This window comes from Melozone crissalis, unplaced genomic scaffold (genome assembly GCF_028551555.1).
Source record: "Melozone crissalis strain CALT ecotype California unplaced genomic scaffold, PUWL_Pcris_2 ptg000020l_1, whole genome shotgun sequence".
Taxonomy (NCBI): Eukaryota; Metazoa; Chordata; class Aves; order Passeriformes; family Passerellidae; genus Melozone; species Melozone crissalis.
This window is the reverse complement of record NW_026535798.1, coordinates 54850-81284: the sequence shown is the minus strand read 5'-3', so window position 1 is coordinate 81284 and position 26435 is coordinate 54850. Positions and strand designations below refer to the sequence as shown.

At 48.3% G+C, this 26435-nt stretch overlaps 1 protein-coding gene across 1 annotated transcript in view; it reads right to left on the bottom strand.

Moving 5' to 3' along the window:
* Window positions 1-5384: 5384 nt before the first annotated feature.
* Window positions 5385-26435, bottom strand: part of LOC128937649 (CUB and sushi domain-containing protein 2-like) — a gene marked incomplete at its 5' end in the record, with an annotated part of 74649 nt that continues 53598 nt past the window's right edge. Inside the window, 17 exons of the mRNA XM_054277446.1 lie at window positions 5385-5854; window positions 7650-7791; window positions 8771-8909; window positions 9689-9776; window positions 10383-10495; window positions 12173-12334; window positions 13468-13533; window positions 15175-15354; window positions 15769-15880; window positions 17000-17073; window positions 18100-18273; window positions 19244-19417; window positions 21068-21247; window positions 21535-21711; window positions 22417-22599; window positions 23566-23739; window positions 25561-25749. Coding sequence (XP_054133421.1) covers window positions 5825-5854; window positions 7650-7791; window positions 8771-8909; window positions 9689-9776; window positions 10383-10495; window positions 12173-12334; window positions 13468-13533; window positions 15175-15354; window positions 15769-15880; window positions 17000-17073; window positions 18100-18273; window positions 19244-19417; window positions 21068-21247; window positions 21535-21711; window positions 22417-22599; window positions 23566-23739; window positions 25561-25749 — 2357 coding nt within the window. The remainder of the gene's footprint in view (window positions 5855-7649; window positions 7792-8770; window positions 8910-9688; window positions 9777-10382; window positions 10496-12172; window positions 12335-13467; window positions 13534-15174; window positions 15355-15768; window positions 15881-16999; window positions 17074-18099; window positions 18274-19243; window positions 19418-21067; window positions 21248-21534; window positions 21712-22416; window positions 22600-23565; window positions 23740-25560; window positions 25750-26435) is intronic.

Here is a 26435-nt window from a genome sequence, read left to right as displayed (position 1 = left end):
CCAACGAGAAAATGGAGGGAAAAAAAATCCCAAATCCAGCAGGGAATGGATTTTTGGAGCCAGAACCTTCTGGCGTGGCAGTGCCAGCAGCAGGAGCTGCTTCCAGCAAGATTGGGAAATTCAGAGCTGGGATCAAGGGGCTGCATCCAGGTGCTCCAGCTCCTGACAGGTGGGAATGGTGCAGTTAATCCATGGATTTGTGTCCAATTCCAAGCGGTTTGGCTGCCCAGGGTGTGAATTCCCAAGAAGAATTGGGGTTTGGGATGGAAGGGACCGTAAGGACCATCCTGCCATGGATGCCGGGAAGTTCAGAGCTGGGATCAAGGGGCCGCATCCAGGTGCTCCAGCTCCTGGCAGGTGGGAGTGGTGCAGTTCATCCATGGATTTGTGTCCAATTCCAAGCGGTTTGGCCTTCCAGAGTGTGAATTCCCAAAAAGAATTGGGAATTTTGCTGATTGTGGCAGCTCCTCCCATCTGATCCCACATCCAGGGCAAAGCTACTCCAGGTTCAAGCAGCTCCATCAGCCTCACCCTGAGCTCTTTTTTTGTGCCTAAACACAGATTTTAAACAATTTTTCCCATTTTTTGCCAGATTTCCTGGCAGATTTCCAAAGGAACGCTCCAGGACAGCGCCTGCAATCCCAAAGCTGTCCCAAAGTGCCCAGTGCTGGCTCCAATGATGTTTTCCAGGCACTGAGAAGTGGTGAAAACAGGGAAAATCAATAGTTACAATCCCAGTGGCTCGGTTCTGCTGATGAGCCGTGTTCTCCCTGCTGAAAAACCGGGGAATTGCGAAGGAAAAGGGAAAAAATTGGGGAAAAAAAGGGAGAAAAAGGAGGAAAAAAAAGGGGGAAAAGGGGAGGGGGTAAGGGAAAAAAAGGAGAAAAAAAAGGGGGGAAAAAGAGGAAAAAAAGGGGTAAAAAAAGGGGAATAAAGGGAAAAGGAGCACAGAACTCCCCTCTGTGCCATCTCCCTTTTAACCTCTTGTGTCCTGAATTCCCTTGGGAAGATCCAACCACGCCCTTCCAGTTTGGAAGGGGATTTTATCTGAATTTAATCACCCTTTAATGGGAGAGAGGCCAAGAATTCCCAAGGCTTCCCAAGGATTTGTTCCACAATCAGCTGGAATTGCCGCTGGAAAGGGCAAATGGAGCAATAATTCCTGGATTTAGAATTATTATTATTATCCCTAACACCCCTTTATCCCTCCATCCTCAGGCTGAGTTAAAGTGATCTTTCAAGTGACATTTAATTAAAGAGATATATAATTTATAGTTTATTTTATAAATCCCACGTGGGAGAAGGCAATGATTTCATCTTTTCCATCCCTCCTGCACTTCCACTCTCCTCATGGGGAGTTTCCCACTTGTTTTTACTGGAGCTTGGAATATTCCAGGCTGGCAGATGGAAGGAATTGGGATTCATTTTCAAAGAAGAAAATCCTAATTAAAAATATCTCCTGGATTTTTTTTTTTTTTAATGAGACAACTCCTGCCATCAGGGCAAGGATCCTGCTGAGGAATCCCATGGGATATTCCTGAAGAAATCCTCAATTTCCCTGATGTTCCTTTCGTGTTTTTTCCCCCCAGAAGATTCCCAGTGGATGCTCCAGCTCCTTCCAGCTCTCCCACTTTTATTCCCCCCAAAAAATGCCCAGGGGATGCTCCAGCTCCTGTCCTGCTGCTTTCTCCATGGAATTTTTTTTCCTGGTGGAGGTTTTGCTGGTCTTTCCCTGGTTTTTCTCCCCAAAATATTCCCAAGTGGCAGCTCCAGCTCCTTCCAGTTTCTCTGCTGGTCTCTCCCTGTTTTTTCCCCCAAAAGATTCCCAGTGGCAGCTCCAGGTCTCCCATTTTCCCTGCTGGTCTCTCCCTCAATCAGCAGCCACTGGAAGATCCGGGAGATTTTTGGGATCTTTCCTTCCAGAGGGGTTGGGAAAGCTTTGGAAATCACCAAATCCCAGTTTTGGAGGAGATTCCAGGGCTGGAACTTGGTGGCAAAAGAAAAGCTTGGGAAATGAGGAATTTTCTCCTGAAGAACGCCCCCAAAAAAGCTGAGCCTGGGTTGGGGATTAAACCCCAAACACTGAGGGAAGCTTTGGGAATTGGAAGAAGGAAGAATACCCCAAATACAGAGGGAAATTTTGGGAATTGGAAGGAAGAATAATCCTGGAATGGTTTGGGTTGGAAGGAACCTTAAGGATGATCCAATTCCACCAAAATTCCATGGCCATGGACAGCTCCCAGCATCCCAGGCTGCTCCAAGCTTGAACACTCCCGGAATGGGGCAGCCCCAGCTCCTCTGGGAAGCTCCAAAAGCATTTGGATCCCCTTCCCTTCCCGTGAATCCATGGAAATCCAGCAGGATCCTTTCTGCTGCCCCAAAATCCCAAGGAACCCCATCCCAAAAAAGCTCAGCTCCCTCCTTGACCCTTGTTTTGGATAAACCGAGCCAAGGAGGGGACAAATCCAAGGATAAATCCAAGGATGAAGCGTCTGAAAAGCCAAATAAAAAGCAAGGGAGCATCAAATCCACACGGGAGCAGCCGCGGGACATCAAAGATCCTCCAGGGCCTTTTTCATCCCAAATTTCCTCGATCCCGACTTAATTCCTGCCAATCACCAGGCACGGAGAGAGAGGAGGCGTTAATTAAAACCTCATTAAGGCAAATTGGGGCTCCTTGAAAAGGAATGCGGGGGTTGGGAAGGGGGAAGGGTCCCGTTCTCCTTTCCCCTGGGATATCGCTGATAAAATCCCGCTGGAAAAGCCAAATCCATTCATCCAAATTCACCCAATCTGCTCGGATTTTCCCCTTTCCTGAAATCGTGATGTGCTGGAAAAGTCGGGAAACTCCATCCTTGCATGAATGGTGTGTGCACATCCTGAAAATCCCGGGATAAAACTTTTGGAATTCACACATACCTCAAAAAAACCCAACCAAAATCCCAAAAAAACGCTCAAAAAAAAAAACTCCACAAAAACCCCACCAAAACCCAAAAAAAACACCCCAAAAAACCCCACAAAAAACCAAACCAAACCAAACAAAACAAAAAAACCCAAAAAACAAAAAACCAAACCAAACCAAAAAACCCACACACACACAAAAAAGAAAAACCACCCAAAAAAACAAAACAAAAAACCCCAAAAGAAAGAAAAGGAAAAAAAAGCACCAGGGGGCTGTAAGAAAAAGCAATGCAAAAATCGAGATTTTTTATTATTTGGAAGTCCAAAATCGAAAATAGCTTTGAAATTCCGCAGGGAACGCTGGGAACACACGGAAAAGCCTCATATACAGAGACAGATAAATTAACTGGGAATTCTGCAGACAAGCCAGGGGCATGGAGAGATTCCATATGTACACTTTTATGGAAACCATTTATACACTTTATTACATTTACAAAAAAAAAGCTGATTTTTTTCTCACTACTTTTTTTGTTCTTTTTTCCCTACGATAATGAAAAAAAAATTACATTTTGTTTTTTTAATTTATTTTTTAGCTGTACAAACTTTTAATTAATAAAAATATATCTCTGTACAAAAGAGGGATTTGAGCTTTTTTTGTAGTTTTTTATCATTTTTCTCATTTTTTCCCTTTTTTTTCTTCATTTTTTTTTCCTTTTTTCTTCATTTTTTCCCTTTTATTTTAGTTTTTTTTCCCTTTTTCCCATATTTTTTTTTTACCATATGCAAGTCCTCTGGGCACAAGGATGGAGAATGGCATGGAGCAGATCTCAGCCAGCTTGCAAAAAAATGGGATAAACCCCTTTTCCCACTTCCTTGGCTCCCTGGGCAAGAGCAGGAAAAGGGAATTCATGGATCCAAAGCAGCAAATTCCATTAAAGTCGAGCTCCCCCTTCTCCCTGCCTGGGTGGTTTTAAATATTTTGGATTTATTTTGCACTCCTGATATGAATTTCTCCTGGATTTTCCATGGAATGAGTGGGAGCCAGGTGTGGGAGGATTCCCTGGGATTTGGACAAGAACCTGGATGGATCCAAGCTCTGCTTCCAGGGATTGTTGGAATTTTGGGGCCTGGAATTGGGATTGGGACGTGGCAGGGCAGGGGTTTGGGTTGGGCTCTGGGGTTTTTAGGGATAATTGAGCTTGGAAAAGATCAGGGATGGGCCAGGAGAGCCCAGTGGAGGCAGGGTGGGATCCAAGGATTCCAAGGGATTATCCCAGCCTGGTTCCAGCCCTGGGAGGATGGAAGGGGGACAAGGGAAGAAAGGAATATTCCTTTGGAGCCCCAATGGGATTGACACCATCCCAATCCATGAAATTTCATCCTGGGATCCTCCCCAAATCCATGTGGGAACATTTCCCTGACCCCTGCCCATGCTGGATCAGGGCTCAGGCTCCAACTCCCACTTCCCAGGGAGAAATCAGAGCACCTTGGTGGGATTTTTAGGAGAAGTGACATTTTTGGGAGGACAGGCGGCATTTTTTGGCAGTCTGGGAATTCTGCTCCCTGTGGGAGAGCCAGGAGTAACAAAAATAAAATACTGATGTATTTACACCCAGAAAATCAAGGATAACAAAAAAATATCCCAGATTATCCCAGGAAGAGCTTCAGGGAGGAGAAGATCCATGCTGGAACTGGAGCATGGATGGAAACCCCCATTCCAAAGGGCTCATCCTGATTTTCCTCAGAGCCTCCTGGACTCAGTGACCTGGGAATGGCACTTCTGCCTCCCCTGATCCTAAAGAAAGTGACTCCAAGCAAACTTTGGATCACAAAGATCCTTTGGAGTTTTTGCTCCCACAAAATCCCGAGAAACCTCAGTGCCCCAGGGAAATAAAGGGAGCAGCTCAGGATGGGAATTAAAACTCCTCTGGCATTGCCCTTTGGAGGATCAGTCTGGAAAGGGCAAAGGATTTGTGCAGCTTTTGGGGGAATTAGTGTGGAGTTCTTTTCAGAGAGGATTTTTGTCCCTTTGGATATTCCTGTCCCTTCAGGAATCGCCTGGCAGTGAATTCCTGATCAGGGATTTGGGCCCAGCTCAGATCAGGGGGAACATGGGGCAGGAAAAACCCAGCTGGGAATGCCCAAAGGAAAATCAAACACAGGGAAGAGGGGAAAAGCTTTTGGGAAGGTCCCATTTGGAAAACTCTTCCTGGGGTAGAAAATCCAATAAAGAAATAACCCAGAGACCCAAATGCAGAAACCCTAAATCCTCATCCTGTCCCATCCAGGTGTTATCCATAAATCCAACCAGGAATGCCCAAAGGAAAATCAAACACAGGGAAGAGGGGAAAAGCTTCCCAAGTTTTGCATTTGAAAACCCTTCCTCTGCTCCAGCCCTGGGGTAAAAATTCCAACCAAGAAATGACCCAGAAACCCCAAATCCTCATCTTGTCCCGTCCAGGTGTTTTCTGTAAATCCAGGAATGCCCAAAGGAAAACCAAACACAGGGAAGAGGGGAAAAGCTTCCCAAGGTTTGGAAAGCTCCCCTTTGAAAACCTTTCCTCTGCTCAAGCCCTGGGGTAGAAAATCCAACCAAAAAAATAACCCAGACACACAAATCCTCATCCTGTCCCATCCAGGTGTTTTCCACAGAATCCAGCACCTTGTGCACAACCTCTTTGTGGCCCAAGCTCTTCCCAAAGTTTGGGAAGCTGGGGAAAGCCTTCCGACCAGCAGGCCTTCCCGAGGTCTGGGAGCGGGGCCGGAGCAGAACCTTTGGCTTGGAGACCCAGCAGGATGGAGGTTGGAGGTGGATCCAGCAGCCCCTCGGGAATTCCGGGGAGGTGCAGCAGCTTCCCCGCGGCCTCGGCGGGGCGGGAGCAGGGAGGTGGGGAGGGGATGGATGGATGGTGAGGTGGGAACGTCATCCACACTGGACACCGGCCACGGGAATCTGGGGGAGCAAGGGGGTTGGTCATGGCACATGGGAATTCTGGGGAAGGGGCTTTGGTGTCCTAAAATTGGAGCATTCCAGATGGAATATTCCCTGCATTCCATGATCCCATGAGAACCCTTCCAACCCCACACATTCCATGATCCCAAACCCTTCCAACTCCCCATATTCCATGATCCCAAGAGAACCTTTCAACTCCCCACACACTCCATGATCCCAAACCCTTCCAGCTCCCCACACATTCCATGATCCCATAAGAACCCTTCCAGTTCCACACACTCCATGATCTCAAACCCTTCCAGCTCCTCACACACTCCATGATCCCATGAAAACCCTTCCAACTCCCCATGTTCCATGATCCCAAACCCTTCCAACTTCCCACATGCCACGATCCCATGAGAACCCTTCCAACTCTCCACACACTCCATGATCTGAAACCCTTCCAATTCCATGTATTCCATGATCCCAAACCCTTCCACCTCCCCACACACTCCATGATCCCAAGAGAACCCTTCCAATTCCCTGTACTCCACAATCCCATGAAAACCCTTCCAACTCCATGCATTCCATGATCCCAAACCCTTCCAACTCCACATTCCATGATCCCAAACCCTTCCAACTCCCCACAATCCATGATCCCATGGAACTCCACACATTCCATAATTCCAAACCAACTCACCACGTTCTACGATCCCATGAGAACCCTTCCAACACCACACACTCCATGATCCCAAACCCTTACAACTCCCCACACACTCCATGATCCCAAGAGAACCCTTCCACCTCTCCACATTCCACAATCCCATGAGAACCCTTCCAACACCACTCACTCCACAATCCCATGGAAACCCTTCCAACTCCACACATTCCATGATCCGATGAGAACCCTTCCAACTCCCCACACGCTCCATGATCCCAAACTCTTCCAACTCCCTGTACTCCATGATCCAACTCCCCACACTTCATGATCCCATGAGAACCCTTCCAAATCCCCACACTCCATGACCCCAAACCCTTCCAACTCCCCACAGATTCCATGACCCCAAACCCTTCCAGCTCCACATAATCCACAATCCCAAGAGAACCCTTCCAACTCCATGCATTCCATGATCCCATGAAGATTCCCACGAGAACCCTTCCAACTCCCCATGTTCCATGATACCAAGAGAACCCTTCCAACTCCCTGCACTCCATGATCCCAAACCCTTCCAGTTCCACACAATCCACGATCCTAAGAGAACCCTTCCAACTCCATGCGTTCCGTGATCCCAAACCCTTCCAGCTCCCCACACATTCCACGATCCCAAGAGAACCCTTCCAACTCCCCGCACTCCATGATCCCAAACCTTTCCAACTCCCTGCATTCCATGATCCCATGAAAACCCTTCCAGTTCCACTCACTCCATGACCCCAAACCCTTCCAACTCCCCACACATTCCATGATCCCATGAGAACCTTCCAACTCCCTGCACTTCATGATCCCATGAGAACCCTTCCAACACCCTACATATTCCATGATCCAAAACCCTTCCAACTCCCCGCACTCCATGATCCCCACACATTCCATGATCCGAAGAGAACCCTTCCAACTCCACACACTCCATGACCCCAAACCCTTCCAACTCCCCACACACTCCACAACCCCAACCCATTCCACCTCCCCACTCACTCCATGCTCCCAACCCCTTCCACCTCCCCTCATCCCAGGACCCCACAGCCCCCAGGGCCCACTGGTGACCGTGGGGTGGCCGTGTCCCACTCACCGCGCGGGGACGGCGCTATACGCCGTGCACACCGTGCTCACTGTGAACTCGGCCTCGCCTGCCATGATGTCTGAGGGCTGCAGGTTCCTGTCGTACATGGGGTTCTCAAAGGTGCCCCTCACGTTGGTGTTCTCGTGGCCGGCGTAGCCGTTGAACGGGACTTTGGGTCTCCTCCTGTGGCATCGGGGACAAAACCCACACAGGTGATGTCACTACACAACACGGAACACACAATGCACACACAGCGCTGCTTTCAAGATAAAAAAATTGAAAATTTATCTTCTGATTCTAAAATTTATAGGTTTCCAAAAGTGACAATGGGTTGGAGGGTGACAGTGCCACCTCTCCAATGACGCTGGACAAACCAACAGTCCAGCAAATTTCTCCTCCTCCATAAAAGAATGCAAAACAATGAGTTATTTACAGAAAGTGTGTGAGAAAGTTTGTTACATGAATGTAAACTCAGAATGCTTAGAAAATCTTAAGAAATCAAGATGACAGCCCTGAGGGGGGGCAGTGACAGGGGAAACCTGTGGGGATGGGGCAGGAAAATCCATCTGGGGGTTTGCAGCATTGATCAGGACAAAACTGAATTTACACCACATTCAAAGCCACAGGGAGGGGGGGAATTTGCTTTTTATCCTCCCAAATGTGGCCACAAATCCCATTAATGGCCAGAAAAACCATTGCTCTCCTCTCCCAAATCCCAAATCCAAAGAAATGCTTTATTTTTCCCACCTCCTGAATTAAACCAGCCCTAAAAGGGGGATTCGAAGCCCAGCTCACTGATACTCCTCTCAAATCCCTGAATTTATTTCACCTTTTGGAATTACTCTCCCAATCTCCCAAACCCTCTTTGTTGCTGCCCCATCTCCTGAATTAAACCATTTCTAAAGGTGGGAATTTTAAGCCCAGCTCACGGATATATCTCTCAAATTCCTAAATTTCTTTCACCTTTTGGAATTCTTGCCCCAAAACCATGTTTGCAGAGATAAAGCACAAACCCTGCAATAACCTTCCAAACCTTCTGTTTTTGTCCCACCTCCTGAATTAAACCAGCCCTAAAGGGGATGATTTTAAGCCCAGCTCACTGATAATTCCTCTGAAATCCCTGAATTTCTTTCAGCTTTTGGGATTCTTGTCCCAAACCCACCTGTGTTTGTAGAGATAAAGCACAAACCCTGCAATAATCAGGGCGATGAAAGGCACAAGGATGGCGGCTGCCACGGAGCTGCTGTTGGATGCAAAGTGGTGGCCTATGGATTCAGGATCATTTTCCATCATGCTGATGTCTGCAACACAGCAGAAATGAACACATTTCCTTCATTTTCCTTTCACATTTCCCACATTTCCAAACCCTTGCTGGGGGAAAAGGCCTTGGCTCAAAGTACAGGTGGCACCAGCAGCAAAATGAGCGAAGTGGTGTTGGAAAATGGAATTTAAAAAGGGATGTGCAAGGATGGAAATCCAGCCTATTAGGGCTCATCATTTATTTACATCTGCAATTAAAGAGATATATAAATTGATTTATTTTGCCAAAAATGTCCAACTTGGATGCATGAAGTTGGGCTTTAAGGAGACTCTGAAATGCTGCAATAACGAGCATCCATAAAGGTGACGAGATTCCAGCAATCTTGAGGGATTAAAGAGCTCAAACCATGCTTTAAGTGGTATTTAGGAGCTTAAACTTTGGGGGGTTTAAGCTCCCAAGAGCCTCTGTGATTTCTGATGGAGACACTTGCTGTGGTGGGAATGGGATTTGGGCTTGGCAGGGATCTGGGAATATGGAAATAAATATATCCAGGTGTTGTTTGTGCTTCCAAACTCTCCCTGCCTTTGGACAGCAGCCTGGTTATCCCTCATTTTGCTCCCAAATTACAAATTTTATCCTTTGCTGTTTGTTTTGTGCTGCTTGTCTCCCACAAACCTCACACCAAGCTCAGCAGAACTCGGAAAGCGCCGAAAATTCAAGCGAGGGATTGGAGAAAAATTCCCTGTCTGGAAACCCCCAACCAGGCCAAAATGGAGCTTCTGGAATTGAGGGGAAAAGTGCAAATCCAAAGAATTTTACCAAGTCTCTGGAGGCCAAACTGCCCAAAGCCTTTGCCACGCACAAAGCCCTGGTACACGAAGGTGCCACTCGAGGACTCTGACGAGACCTGTGGAGAGTGGAAATCAATGGTTTTATCCAACTTTTCCTTGAATTTAATACCCAGCTCACCCCAGCCCCTTCCAAGTGCATTAATTTGATGCAATTCCCCAGAAAATTCTGGCATTTTTTAAGGAGTTTCACTGCCCTACAGCTGAAAATTCTCCATTCTCAAAGGAAGGGAAGCTAAAAAAATCTTGTTTGTGATAAACTGGAGAGGACATTGGTGATTCCAGAGGGAGAGGGGAAAAAGTGGCCATGGGTCACTTGGATCCACATTTTTTCCAAGCTCCTTTGGATCCCTAAAGGGCTTGGGAAACTCCCAGACACAGGTAAAGGGTGAGGAGTAGGGAAAATAAGCTTTTCCAGCAAGATGTTGAGCAGATGTAAAACATCCACAGGGAACAAATCCCGTTGGTTTCTCCTCCAGCATTATCTGGGAGATGATGGATTCCAAACCCCAGGGCAATAAAACCAACCCCCAGTTGCAGGAGGAGCTGTCACCTGCTGGAAAAGTGCCACATGTCCCCTCCCAGCTCTGGGAATCATCCCTCAGCTCCAGGGAAGGGAAATCCAGGCTGGGACAGCCATGGGAGGGTGGGTTTTGTTCACTCACGTGTCCATCCAGGGCCCATTTGTCATTCCTGAACTTGTTGGCAAATATCTCCAGTGGCCCCATGATCTGGTACACCTGGAGCAGCAGGTGCACGTCTTCCTTCTTGTAAATCCCTGGAAAAAAAATGGGATTTTGTCAGCTCTGGTTTGAAATAATTGAGTGGGAGAGCAGAGAAACTACGTCAGGATTTGAGTTGGTGGTGGGAAACACAGCCCAGGATACTGAAGGTATTTTCCACATGGGAAAGGACTCAACTCAATATTTAATTAATATTCAGGAGGGCAGGGACATGGAGCACTGATGGAATCATGAGCTGGAAGGGACCCCCAGGGATCATCAAAGTCCAGCTCACATAATTTCATGGTTTTTACCCAAAAGCTCCAAGTCCTACCTTGGGCACCTCCAGGGATGGGCACTCCAAACATCCCTGGGCAGCTTCAAGGTGTTTCCATGGAGAAATATTCCCTAAAATCCAACCTGGCACAGATTGAGGCTGTTTCATCCTGGGAGCAGAGCCTGACCCCTCTCCTGTCAGGGAGTTGTGGGGAGCCCCTTGAGCCCCATCAGGAGTTCTCCAAACCCTTTTCCAGCTCCATTCCCTTCTCTGGACACACTCCAGCCCCTCAATGTCTCTCTGGCCATGAGTGACCAGAACTGGACACAGCCCTAGAGGTGTCCCAGTGATGCAGACAGGAAGAGAAATTATAAAAGAAAGGCCTCATAAAATCAGGCCTAAATTAATGGCTGCAAGTTCCCATGAGAAAACAATCTTGGTATGAAAGATTCATTAACATAAAAATCTATTCCTAGAGTGAAAAATAATTGCACCAGTATAAACAATAAGAGCTGTCTCATGAGAATCAGTAGAAAAAATATGTAAACTAACTAAAAATACAGAAGTTTGACAAACAAGCAAAATACCTTGTACTGACCCATAAATTAAGCATGAATGTATTGTCCACCAGTAAGATTTGACACAGTACTGATAACACTATAAAATAGAACCTATTATAGATATAGGTTATATTTTATAGTGTTATATATAATATAACCTCTGATAATCCCATAAAATATGACCTATCCAATCCAGAATTGGCTTTTATCACAACATCCCAGCAGTGCTCTCGTGTTGCTGTTGATATTCTCTGCCCTAAGATGTGCAGGGTGTCTCTGTTTCGGCCCGTGCAACTGAAGAATGAGTCTGGACTCTTCACTTTTTGGTCTTGAGGTTGTTTATTAATTCTTATCTATAAAATTTTCTTTCTGCCCAGCCGAGATCTGCTCAGCAGGGCAGCCACAGGCACTCTGTGTTGTCCTTTTATACTACAAACTACCTATAACATATTTACACTTAATTCCCAATACCCATCACCTGTGTTACACAGTGCACTTCTACTCTAAACCAATCCCAAAGTGCCAACATCGCTGCAGAAAATGGAGAACAAGAAGGAGAAGGAGAAAGGCTGGAAACGTCCAAGTTCCTCCATCTTGTCCCCATAACCCCCATACCAAAAATCCTAAAATCTTTATTTTCACCCTGTGATCATTTTGTTATTACACCATTCAAACCTGTGTGACTTTCAGGTCCTCATACAATGCTGGTAACTTGCTCCAGGGGTCACAATCAAATCCCCAGGTGTTGTGGGCTGTGTGCCAGGGTCTCTGAGCCCCGCAATGGGGTCCTCGGCAACTCTGGACATCCAAAGGGATGTGCTGAGTTCCCACACAGGGAACGGCCCTGGCAGTGCCAATGCCACCCCCTCCCAAAGGTCACATTGTCTGTCCCTCACCTGACACCTGGAGCTCCACCCCGCTGTGGTCGATCAAGGTGGCGTTGACCTTGCTGGTGGCAGGGTCAAAGCTGGTGACAGAGAGCATGGCTGGCTGCTTCTTCCCCATGTACTCGTAGGAGCCTTTCCACAGGGAATTCCTTGCAAACACATCTGCAGGCACTGGAATTACAGCAGTGAGAGATGTGAAAAAAAATACCCAGCAGCATTTCCATTTTTTCAGGAAAAAAAAAAAAACAGAGCAGGATTTCTGTCTTTCTTTGAATTCACTGATAATAATTAGATTGTTTTAAATATTTAATATTTCAAAAATATTTTGTATTTTAAGTATCTTCAATCACACCTGCTCTGAGCCATCACCATGAGGGACAAAGACAAAACCAGTAACTTTAATTTGGCTGTTGTGACCAAAAACACAAGGATAGTTTAAAAAACAAACCAGCCCCAAAATAATTTATTAGGAAAAGCTCAAATAAACTTATTAGGAAAACTTAAAATAAAAAAGGATAAATGTACAGGAAGGGCTGGAATGCTGTGGGGAGGAATATGGATCTTGATGTTCAGCTCCTGTAAGGATCCTGTTTGTTGTCCATGGAATAGGATGGGGCATGTGGCAGTTTCCAGAGTGTGAAAAATGCATGTATTTTATGATTGGCTTTTCTCAAATATTAACATTAATATTATATGTGTTGTGTTAGAAAGTGATGCTGTATTAATTCTCTTAAGTAGTGGGTAAATATAGTTTTAGGATATAAAAAACGTTAAAATAGAAACTATGCTATGTAGGATACTTTTTTTTAAAGAAAAGACTTGCACTGAGATAGCAGCCACAGGACACCTAAATCTTTCAGAGAAACAGAATTTATTCTTCTTATCAGAAGAAACGAACTTCTTCCCACCTCTAAGGTGCTGTTAGGATTCAGAGGAAGAAGTAGGGACCGACCAGACAGAATCCTGTGTTTGAATGGAATTTATGCATCGTGTATGAGGTGTATGAATATGCAACAGGCTGTTGCTTTTAATGGTTAATCCTTTGTTAACAGGTGTCCTTTTTTGGATACCCAGACTGTACATAACTCTTTGTCTCTATTGTCTCATATTGTCCTAATCCAAATTGTCCAAATCATTATTACTCAAATTATATTACTATTTTTATAACCCTTTTATTACCATTAAACTTTTAAAATGTTAAAAACAAGCGATTGGCATTTTTCACACAGAGGAGGGGATTCAGGAGGGTGGATTTGAGGGGGTTTTAGGGCTGTGCCCACGGGGAGGAGCCCCCTGAGCCTCACCTGAGGCCTTGGCGAGCGGCGGCTCCCGCGCGGTGCCCACGGGTCTCCCACTGGGCCGGACATCGGCTGGGACAGGGGACAAAGCACAGCTGGTCACTATTGCATTGTATTGTATTGTATTGTATTGCATTGTATTGTATTGCATTGCATTGCATTGCATTGTATTGTATTGTATTGTATTGCATTGCATTGTATTGTATTGTATTGCATTGCATTGTATTGTATTGTATTGCATTGCATTGCATTGAATTGCATTGCTTTGCATTGCATTGCACTGCATTGCACTGCATTGCTTTGTATTGTATTGTGGGGTCTGGCACTGCCCCCGCAGAATTCCTGAGGCTGGAAAAGCTCTCCAAGGTCACAGAGCCCAAGTTGTGCCTCATGCTCAGCTTGTCACCCAGCCCAGAGCTCTGAGTGCCACGCCCAGGGGACAAAGCACAGCTGGTCATTATTGCATTGTATCGCATTGCATTGTATTGTATTGTATTGCATAGCATTGCATTGTACTGTACTGTATTCTATTCTATGCTATGCTATGCTGTTCTGGGGTCTGGCACTGCCCACCCAGAATTCCTGAGACTGGAAAAGCCCCCCAAAGTCACAGAGCCCAGGCTGTGCCCAATGCCCAGCTTGTCACCCAGCCCAGAGCTCTGAGTGCCACGTCCAGGCTTTCCTTGGATGCTCCAAACCTCTCTGTGCAGCCCCTGCCAAGGCCTGACCACCCTTTCTGTGCAGAAATTTTCACTAAAATCCGACCCCAAACTGCCCTGGCCCAGCCTGAGGCCGTTCCCTCTGCTCCTGTCCCTGTTCCCTGGGAGCAGAGCCCAATTTGGGGCTGTCCCCTCGTGTCAGGAGTTGTGCAGAGCCACAAGGTCCCCCCTGAGCCTCCTTTTCTCCAGACTGAGCCCCCTCAGCTCCATCAGGACTTTTCCAGCTCTGTTCCTTTCCCTGGACACTCTCCATTCCCTCCATGTCCCAGATGGACGAGCCCAAAGCTGGACACAGCACTCAGGGTGTCCCTCACCAGTGCCCAAGACAGGGGACAATCCCTCTTCTGCTCCTGCTGGTCCATCCCTGATCCACCATGGGCACACCTGGCTCATGGCCAGCTCCTGTCCCTCAGCACCCTCAGGTCCCTCTCTACCTTTCAGCCACTGTCCCCAGCCTGTCCTGCCTTTCCCTCTGCTCCAACCCCAAGTGTCCAGAGTGACCCCACTCCAGGAGAGCCACAGGGCTCCATTTCCATGGATCAGAACAAGTTCTTCATCCAAGACTCTGTGGCAGGTAAAATGTGGGGGAGATAAACAATTTTTGTCCTGTACAGGTTCTTCTAGACCCAAAAACTCCCCAGAAGATCCCCAGGTGACTCTTTGCAGGTGGCACCTGAGTGTTGGGTCACAGGTTGGACTTGATGACCTCAAAGGCCTTTTCCAACCATGTTCTGGGATTCTGCAATGGAGACCAGTGATGGAGACCCTCCCACCAAGCGAAAATCAGGCTGGGCCATCCCACAACTTTTAAGGGAACAAAATCAAGGCTGAAAACACCTCCCCTCTCCTTCCTTGGAGTTCTGACACCAAAACTGAATCTTGAGTTTATCTGCAGGTTGAAAACCACCTTTGAAGGACCTCAAGGCCCAGGATCTCCACAAGCTGAGAGCCTGGGGAGGGTCTCAGAGCCCAGCTGGTGCTGCCAGCCCCTCACCCAGGCAGATGGGGGGCTTCCCTGTCCAGCTGCCGTCGGCTTTGCAGGTGCGGTGCTCGGAGCCCCCGGTGAGGTAGAAGCCGCTCTGGCAGGAGTAGATCAAGGTGTAGCCCAGGGAGGGCAGGTCCAGGGCACCCACGTTGGCATGGGATGGGGTCTCGGGCTGCTTGCAGTGGTGGGCTGGAGGGGACAGGGAGAACAGGTGAGAGAAACCACCCAGGTGGGCACGGGGAGGGTGAGAAGTGACACGGTGACAGCAACAGGGGAACCCTCCTGGAAGAGGTTCTACACCACAGCTCACAGGGATTTTTCCCAGCTGGAAGAGCTTCCCATGCTGGGTTTCTCTTCCTGGCTAAAGCTGAACCTGGCTCCAGCTGATGAGCTGAAAATCAGGATTGGCCACCCCCATTTTTAAGGGAAAAAGACAAAACCAAAAGGTGCTGAAACACCTCTGAGCCCAGAACTGAGTGCCAGACTAAAAACTGCCTTTGCAATCCCCAATTCTCCCTAAAATGCCACACATTTCCTGCAAGGATTCCTTTTGCAGAGCCTGGCTGAGGGCCCCAGCTCCCTGTTGGCATTCCCAGGACTCACGGACGCAGTCGGGCTGGACGCCGCTCCACGTCAGGTTGGGCAGGCAGGTCCTGGTGGTGGAGCCCTGCAGGAGATATCCCTTCTGGCACCTGAAGAACAGGATGCTTCCCACCTGTCCCAACAGGAGACTATCACTCAGCTTCCCAGGGATTCCCAGACTTTCATTCCATCCCCTTGTCACCACCTCATCCCTCACAGGAGCAGCTCCACTCCCAGCTGAGCAAAAATCCCATTTATGGTGTCTCCAAATTAATTAAACATAAAATAAATTAATTAAACTTCAAGATTAAGGTGACTAATTAGCAGGAAAATGGAAGGATCCACTCTGCCATCCACTATCCCAGCAGGGAATGGGTGGGAATGGAGCCCCCCAAGGGAGCCACTGTGGGATTTTTGTCCCCATTCCAACGATTTCCTGCTGGATGAGAGATGGGATTAGCAAAAGCACCTGCAGGATTTGGCCTGAAAATTAATGGGAATTAATGTGAATAGCAGCAACTATTAATTAGCACTGTAATTAATTTCAGATACAATGCACTGCCTAATTAATGCTGTGCAAACCCACTCGGAGGGCTAAAGGAGCACGTTGGGGTGTCCTGCCCCCAGGAGGAGACAGGAATCCATGGAAGGACACATGAATGCATGGGATGAGACATTAATCCATGGAAGGGCACATTAATCTATGGGATGAGACATTAATCCATGGAAGGACACAGGAATCCATGGGATAACACAAGAATCCATGAGAGGGGACATGAACTCATGGAAGGAGACAATAATCCATGGAAAGATGCAAGAATCCATGGAAGAAGGACATGAATCCACGGGAGGAGACATTAATGCATCAGGGGAGACATGAATCCATGGGAGAACATGTAAATCTATGGGACAACACAGAAATTCATGGGATAACATGTGAATTCATGAGATAACATGTGAATTCATGGGAAGAGACACTAATCCATGGGAAGACACAAGAATCCATGGAAGGACACATGAATCCACAGGATAATCCATGGGGTAACATGTGAATCCATGATGGGAGGCATTAATTTATGGAAGGACACATGAATCCATGGGAGAACAGAATAATCCATGAGAGGAAACTTGAATCCATGGGAGAACACAAAAATCCATGGGATAACACAGGAATCCGTGGGAGAACACGTGAATCCAGGCCAAGGACCGAGCAGGGCTGGCTTTGTGGCACACCCCTCGTCCACGGCCATACCTGGTATCCCTGGGAATTGTTCTGCATCCCAAAAAGAGGCACTCCAGGATCTGCACACGTCGTGAGGCTGGGATCTGTTAAAAACAGGGAAGGGATTTATGGGAGAGCTCAGAGCCCTCCAGGCACACGGGTCCTGCTGTACCTCTGGAACACAAATGGGATTTGGCTCTGAAGGAACACACAGCAACAAGGAGAACACATGGATCTTCCTGTTCCTTAAATCCCTGCCTGCTGCAGAAAGAAGCAACCAAGTTTTTAATTAATGACCAATCACAGCCAGTTGTGTTGGACTCTCTGAGTCTGTCACGGGTTTTTATTATTCATTCTTTTCTGGTTTTCTGATGTCACCTTTCTCTTTCTTTAGGATGGTTTTAGTATAGCATTTTCTTATAATATGATATGATGTAATTTTATTTAATATATAAATATATATAATTTATACTTATTATACAATTATATTTATATTTATAACTATAATAATATATTTATAAATATGTTTAATATATTGATATTATATAAATACTATAATATAATTAATATATAACATATTAATATATAATATATTATATATATTATATATTACATATTATATTTAATTAGTATATTTATATATAATACATATTCAAGTATATATAAAATATATATTTATATAATATTTATAATAAATTTATTATTATAATTATATCTATAAATACAATTATAATTATATTAATATATACATAATAAATAATGTTTAATATAATATATATAAAATATATTATAAGTTCATAATATAGTATCAGTTAATAATATAATATAATATAATATAATATAATATAATATAATATAAATTTAATATATATTTAATATAATATATATTTAATATAATTTCATAATATAATAAATCAGCTTTCTGAGAACTTGGGAGTCAATTCCCATCTCTCACCCCATCCTGGGGACCCTCACAACACCACAACAAAGCACCACGGTCACCCCGCTCTCCTCTCTGCCCTCTGCTCCCATCCTGACCTCCAAGGACCCCCAAGGGGTTGGGACTGGAGGTGAAGGGAGCCCCCAAAGCCTTCACTGAGCCCCCAAAGCCTTCACTGAGCCCCCCTTACCGATGCAGCTGGGCTGGGTCCCGCTCCAGGTGCCGTCGGACTGGCAGAACCTGCGCGCCGACCCCACGAGCACCAGCGGGGCCAGGCAGGAGAAGGACACGGACGAGCGGTAGGTGAAGCCTCGGTCCTCCCTCCTGCCCTGGGCTGGGGTGCCCGGGTCCCCACAGAACACGGCTGCAACAGCAAAGGGACAGGGAGGTGGCCACAGAGCCCCCAGGAATGCCACATCCCATCACGGCCCATCCAACTCCATGATCAGCTCGGGAATCAGGGGTGGCTGAAGGTGCTGCTGGCTGCATTCCTTGTAATTATCTCCTTTTGTCGATGGTTGTTAATTAACTTCCACCTTCTCCCCCGGATTTGCCTTTTTTTCCCCCCTCTTTTTTCTCTCCCCTAATTGCACGGTGTCACTTTGTTCCTTGGCTCTGTATCACACGGAAAGCCCACTAATTATCCCGGATCCTGGGAAAGGTGTGAGGAACAGTGAAGGCTTTGTGGGATTTAATATGAAAATCGATATTGTGCAGCTGGAAAAGGGACTCAGAGCTGCCTTTAGCACCAGGAGATGCTAATTCCTTTTTTTTAATTCTCTTTTTTTTTTGGTGTTTGCTGTTGTATCAAACCCACCCAGCCTTCACAAAACATTCCCAACTTCTGCTGCAACACGGTGCCTTTTGCTAAAGGATTTTTTTGGCAGTTCCAGGAGTGCTGATTGCAGAAGACTGAGTCACTGAGGTCAAACACCCAGTTTTGCGGATGTTTTGTAGGCAGGAACATGGAAAATGCCTGGATTCATCCCAAATGTGGCATCACCCTTCTGTCACAAGGGGTAGAGTGACCACCTGTGTCCCTGCCTGCACTTCACAGATGCCAAAGCAAGGCTCCCAAAAAACCAAGCCATGAAGGAGGTGGGAGAGCAGCCAGACTTAGGCTTCAAACTCTTCAACCATCCCCACAGCACCAAAAATTCCCACTCCAGCTGCTGGAAAACTCCATTTATGAACGGGGCACGAAGCACAGCAAGATCCCTCTAAACCCTGAGCTGCTCAGTGACACAGAGCTTGGGGAAAAAACTTGGAAAAAGCCCTAAAAAGCTGGATTTGAAGCAGAATCCTGGTGGAGGAGAGGGCAGGTGGCTACTCACGGAAGCACTGGGGGATCTCCCCGCTCCAGGAGCCGTTGCCCTCGCAGGTGAGCACGGCGGGCAGGGACAGCTGGTAACCCTCCAGGCAGGCGTAGCTGATGCTGGAACCCCAGCTGAAATCTGACCCCACCACCTTCCCGTTGGGAATGGCCTGGGGAGCTCTGCAGGTGATGGCTGGGGGAGGAGGAAAAAGAAGGAGAAGGAGGAAAAGGAGGAAATGGAAAAGGAGGATGACAAAGAGAAGAAGGAGGAGGAGAAGAAGGAGGAAAAGGAGAAGAAGAAGGAGAAGAAGGAGAAGAAGGAGAAGAAGAAGAAGGAGAAGAAGGAGAAGAAGGAAGAAGAAGGAAGAAGAGGAGCAAAAGGAGGAAATGGAAAAGAAGGAGGAGAAGGAGAAGAAGGAGAAGGAGGAAAAGGAGGAAAAGGAGGAAAAGGGAGAAAAGGAGGAAAAGGAGGAAAAGGAGGAAAAGGAGGAAAAGAAAAGGAGGAGGAGAAGAAGAAGAAGGAGGAAAAGAAGGAGGAGGAGAAAAAGGAGGAGAAGGAATAGGACAAGGAAAAAAGGAAAATGAAAAGGAAAAGGAAAAGGAAAAGGAAAAGGAAAAGGAAAAGGAAAAGGAAACGGAAAAGTAGAGTCAGGTCTCTCCACTTCTTAATTATTTCCATTAACAAGCAAATTCCACCTAGGTGCAAAGTCACCTCCTGCTCTCCAAGAGCATCTCCCCGGATTGGCACAAAGTGGGGTCAAACCCTTCAAAGTTTGCAGTTCAATCCCAAATAATGAAATATCCCATGGGAAGGGATCCATGAGGATCATCCAAGCCCTGGCCCTGCACAGACACCCCAAAACCCCCCCCTGTGCATCCCTGAGAGCGTTGTCCAAACATTCCTTGAGATCCTGGGGCTCTGCTCAGTGCCCCACCACCCTCTGGGGGAAGAACTTTTCCCTCAGCATCTCCACAAATCCGATTTTGAAGTCAATGCTCGTTCCCAGCTGAAGGTAAAAATCTGCCCTGACATGGTGTGAAAGCTCATCTCAGATTTCCCCGAAGATTCACACATTTTGGACAACCTGGCTGAGGCTCAGACGAGCAGTTGAAGCCACAACCTGTCGGGTTTTCACCCACTCTGGGGTGTTTGGAGATGACATTTTTGCAGCACTCTGCTCTTCAGCTCAGAGCAGCCAAACCTGTGCCTCCAAATGAGACTCTTGGCCACATTCTGGATCATTTCTGCAGCATTTGCTCAGTGCAGAGGATGAAAAAGGAGAGGAAGAATTGCTCTTTACAGCCTCTGAAGGAGCTGGAGCGCATTTGAGGGTTTTTATGTGGCCTGTTTTTATATCAGTTCCGTGACAGGTGAATTTTCCAGATTTTTAAAGGAATGCAGCGATGCTGCCACTCATTTTATCTGTGCTGGGGGGTCAGGAAAACAGATCCAGCCTGCCCAGCCACTGCTTTCCTATTTCCCTTTTCTATCTCTGAACCACAGGAGCCATCTCAGAATAATGAAAAGACTCGCAGGGAACATTTTTCAGATGTTTCTGGGTGATGCCAGCACAGCGTCTGCTGGAAAAACACAATATTTCATCTGAGCTTGATCCGAGTTTTTTGTGCAAAATCACTTTACTCCCTGGGCTTTGAAGGAGAGCAGCAACTCCTTCCCTCCCTGCCAGGCACAGATTGATAGCCCTGAGCACAGCAAGGCGTTGCTGCTTCCCTGACAAATGCCAAACTTTGTGTGTGGAATGAGGGAGATGAGGAACGCCCAGCCAGGCTTTCATGGAAACTCTGGTGGCCTCCAAAACTTGTGTCCTGCAGGGTTCCTTACCCTTGCAGACGGGTTTGGTGCCGTTCCAGGTGCGGTCTTTGGTGCAGGTGAGGGCAGCAGCTCTGTCTGACTCCATCATGAAGCCAGGAGTGCACTGGAACACCACGGATTTGTTGTAGGTGAAGTCACTGCCCAGCCTCAGCCCGTTGGCCGGCACACCGGGGTCTCCACAGTTGATCACTGCCAAGGAAGGGAAAAAGGAGAATTTCTGGCAGCTGGAACCATGCCTGGAATGGTCCGGAATGTTTTTTTCCAGGTGGGGTTTAACCAGTTAAATGTGGAGCAGGTTTGCAGCCTGCGATTTGGTTCATTTGTCCTTGGTGCCCAGCTGGAGCAGGAATTGTTTTGTCTCCCTGCTCTGTGCACAGAGCTCACCATCCCTGATATGAAGCCCAGACCCACACACCAAAGCAGCACAGAACCTGAGAAATATAAAAGTTAAAACCAGAGGCGCCACCAGTGCTCACCAGTGCACTCGGGGCTGGTCCCAGTCCAGGTGCCATTGACGGTGCAGTGCCTGCTCAGCACCCCAGTGGAGTAATAACCCTCCCTGCACTGGTAGATGATGGAGCTGGAGAACACCAGGCCGTCGTTGAAGATCACCCTGGCGTTGCTGGGAGTCCCGGGGTTCCCGCAGGAAATCAGTGCCAGGGGAAACGGGGAAATTCAATTAAAATCACCCAGAAACCACAAACCGACCCCCAGGGCTCCGAGGGGTTCCTCCTGCATTGCCTGTGCTCAGGAAAGGCAAGTTCTGAGGACATGAGAACACTTCTGGGGACATGAGAACAGTTCTGGGGACACCAGAGCCATTCTGGGGACACTAGAGCAGTTCTGGGGACACCAGGACAGCTCTGGGGACAATAGAACAGTCCTGGGGACATTGGGGCAGCTCGGGGACATCAGAGCAATTCTGGGGACACTGGGGCAGTTCTGGGGACATCAGAGCAATTCTGGGAATACCGGGATAGTCCTGGGGACAGCAGAACAACTCTGGGGACACCAGGGCAGTTCTGGGGACACCAGAAGAGCTCTGGGGATAGTGGGGCAGCTCTGGGGACACCAGAACAGCTCTGGGGACACTGGGGCAGCTCTGGGGACACCAGAACAGTACTGGGGACACTGGGGCAGCTCGGGGGACATCAGAGTAATTCTGGGGACACCTGGGCAGTCCTGGGGACCCCAGGGCAGCTCTGGGGACACTGGAGGTGTTCTGGAGACACCAGGGCAGCTCTGGGGACACCAGAATACCTCTGGGGACACCGGGGCAGTCCTAGGGACACCAGAACAGCCCTGGAGACATCAGAGTGATTCTGGGGACACAGAAGAGCCCCGTGTCGCAGCAGTACCTTCGCACTCGGGCTGCGTGCCGCTCCAGGAGCCGTTGGCGTGGCAGACCCTCTCGGAGGAGCCGCGCAGGGAGTAGCCGGGCTCGCAGCTGAACCGCACCACGCTGCCCACGTCGAAGGCGTCCCCCAGCCCGATCCCGTGCGAAGGGATCCCGGGGTCGCCACACACGCCCTGGCTGCCCCCTGCCAGGAGAGCACAGAGTCACCACAGCCACCAGGGATGGAGGCTCCTGTCCCTTGTCACCCTCATCGGGAATTCCACCCCCAGCAGAGCAGTGGAACTCCAAATTAAACATTCCCTGATTCCGTGAGCCCCCCTGGTTTTGAGCTGGATGCAAACATGGCCACAATTCCTGAATCCCAAGGTGGAGGCTCCAGCATCAGCCCCAGGGATGTTTCTCCTCCGTGAAGGAATTCCCACGTGCTCCAAGCCAGCCCTGAGCAGCTGGGAGTGAGGGAACAAGGAGGGTTGGGGCATGGGAGGAAGGGAAGGGAAAAGGGGAAAAGGGGAAAAGGGGAAAAGGGGAAAAGGGGAAAAGTGGAAAAGGGAAGGGTTGGGGGTGTCCAGGGAAGGGAAGTTCAGGTAAGGGAAGGGGAGGGAGGTGCCTCCTCCTCAAGGCGCAAGAGTAGGTGATGATGGGTGGGAGGTGATGACAATGGATGGGTGACCATGAACGAGTGACCATGGCCAGCTGATGGTATCTGGGTGACCACGAACAGGTGACCAAGAACAGGTGACCATGAACAGGTGATGGTATCTGGGTGACCACAAACAGGTGACCATGGCCAGCTGACTGTGGCTGGGTGACCATGAATGGCAGTGATCATGAACAGGTGACCAAGAAGGGATGACCATGAATGGGTGACCACAAACAGGTGACCATGGCCAGCTGACTGTGGCTGGGTGACCATGAATGGCAGTGATCATGAACAGGTGACCAAGAAGGGATGACCATGAATGGGTGACCACAAACAGGTGACCATGGCCAGCTGACTGTGGCTGGGTGACCATAAATGGATGACCATGGCTAGGTGACCATGAACAGGTGACGAAGAACAGCTGACCAAGAACAGATGACCATGAACAGGTGACCATGAACAGGTGACCATGTCTGTGTGCCCCCCAGGGCCCTTCCCAAGCCCCCTCACCCGAGCAGTGTGGCAGGGAGCCGCTCCAGCGCCCGTCCAGCTGGCACATCCTCGTGGCATTGCCCACCAGCGTGCGCCGGCCCAGGCAGCTGTACCTGACCACGGAGCCCACCGTGTGCTTGTCCCCCGAGATCTGCGCGTGGGGAGGGGACCCGGGGTGGCCACAGGACACCACTGCAACAGAGACACGGCTTCAGCACCCGGGGATCCAGAATTCTGGCTTGGGGGGACCTTAAATGTCAGTTAGTGCCACTCCTTTCCATGGGCAGGGATGCTTTTCCCTATCCCTGGTTGCTCCAAGCCCTGTCCAGCCTGGCCTTGGACACTTCCAGGGATGAGGACAGTCCCAGCTGCTCTTGGCACATGTGCCAAAGCCTCCCCATCCTCACAGGGAAGTTCAACACACAGGAAACAAAACATAAGAAAATCTCCTTTTTTTTTAAACTTTGAAACCCAGGAATCCAAGGAATCAGTGGTAAAATTGACCTGGGTTTCCAAATGTCAACAAATCCTCCAAATCCCAACATTTTATGCGAGATAAAATGGAGGAAGGAGATTCCTTGTACTCAAGGAGGCTGAGGGAACCTGGGATTGGGGTTTTAACAGGAATTCCCTCCCGGCTGTGGGAACATGGATCATCACTCACCAGCTCCCCAGGATCCATGCAAGGGGTGAAGAGAGGACAAAAGGAAAGGAAAACGTGTCCAAAACTGCTCGGTAGGATTTGGTGTGGAGGGAGAAACGTGGGAAAAAACAAAAGGAACAATCCCAGCTTTGGAACAGCTCAAGCCAATTGGAATTTCTGGAGTTGGGCAGGGAATGGGATTGCAGCTGGTTTGGTGCCCAAAGGGACAAAATGGTCATGCTGGGGTGGGGCTGCTCCTGCCTGCACCTCCCTAAGGCAGCTAAAATCCACTCTGGATCCCAAATTCCCAGTGTAAGATTGAGACTCACTCACTCAGGTGAGTCCTCACTCAGGTAAGCCCTCACTCATCCAGGTGTACCCTCAGCCACTCAGGTGAGCTCTCCCTGTGCTCCAGAGCTGCTCCTGCCCTCCACCTGCACTATCCCAGCTGAATCCTCTCCTCAAACCCCACAACCCATCAGGATTCCACCTGGAACACCCAAATCCATCAGGATCCGCCTGTCCCTACAGAGAGAACACCCTCCAGCAGGATCCTCTCCTCAACCCCAAAATCCATCGGGATTCCACTTGGAATCTCCAAAATCCGTCAGGATCTACCTGTTGCTACATAGAGAATGTCTCTTTTCCTCAAACCCCAAAATTCGTGAGGATTCCACCTGGAACCGCTAAAATCCAATGGAATCCACCTGTCCCTACATAGAGAACCCTCTCCAGCAGTATCCTCCCCTCAAACCCCAAAATTCATTGGGATTCCACCTGGAACCCCTAAAATCCACTGGGATTCATGTGTCCTTACAAAGAGAACCCCCTCCACCAGTATCCTCTCCTCAAACCCTAAAACACATCAGGATTCCACCTGAAACCCCCAAAATGCATCAGGATCTGCCTGTCCCGAGACAGAGGACCTCCTCCACCAGAATTCTTTCTTCAAACCCCAAAATTCATTGGGATTCCACCTGGAACGCCCCCAAATCCACTGGGATCCACCTGTCCCTACACAGAGAAACCCCTCCAGTAGAATCCTCTCTTCAAACCCTAAAATCCATCAGGATCCACCGTTTCCTGAGAATGCCCTCCAGGAGGATCCTCTCCTCAACCCCAAAACCCATCAGGATTCCACCTGGAACCCCCAAACCCATTGGGATCTGCCTTTCCCTACACAGAGAATGCCTCCAGGAGGATCCTCTCCTCAACCCCAAAACCCCCTCCCTAGGAAACTCCTGAAACCACTGGGACCATTCCCACATGGATTTTTTTGTGGGGATTTTTTTTGGGATGGATTTTCCCTCACGAATCCTGCTGACCCCCACGAGATGCGCTGGACAGGGAGAGGGGTTGGGGCCACTTACAAAGGCACTGGGGGAGGGCTCTGTCCCACGTGCCATCGCCCTGGCACGTCAGGACGTGCGTCCCCAACAGATAAAATCCGTGGCTGCACTGATAGGACACGGTGGTGCCGAAGCTGAACCTGTGCGGGCCGCTCGGCTGCACTTGCCGCACGCTGTTTTCCAGATGCCCGGGGTCAGAACAGTTCACAACTGCAAACAGACAACAGAACAACACCCAGAAAATAATGGGAAGCGAAAAGTGAGGCAGAAAATGTGAAGTTTAAAAAAAAAAAAAAAATTGGTGGGAAGTTGAAGATTTTATGCTGATTTAAGATTTTTTTTCCCGAGATTTTTTCTCTGAGATTTTTTTTTCTCCGAGATTTTTGAGGGTGGGAGTGGAAAAATTTCTTGTGAAAAAGGGAGTCCAGGCAATCCTGCAGGTTGTCACCCAGCAGCAGAGGCTGGATCTCCAAATTGGGATTGAGATTATCCAGCTGGGAATAACTGATCCCAAACCGGGATTTTTTTGGGAATAATTGATAATCCAGCATGGCCAGAGATCCTGGATTAGGGGGATGCAGAGGGAGGGAGTGCAGGGAGGGGAGGGGATTTGGGAAGTGAATCTGAGTGCTGATCCCATGGGAAAAGAGGGAAAAGGGCTCTGCACAAAGCTGTGGGAAGATATTTCCTGGGAAGATAAACGAGGAGGTTGGACAAGGTGATTTGGGGGGGAGCAGAGGAGAGATCCTGATTTTCCATGGACATGGATTGTGACCACCAGGGCATGTTTATAGGCTGTGCCTGCCTTTAACACCCTCTGACCCCAAATTTGGGTCTGATCCCAAATCTGATCTGATCTGTGCCTGCCTTTAACACCCTCTGAGCCCAAATTTGGG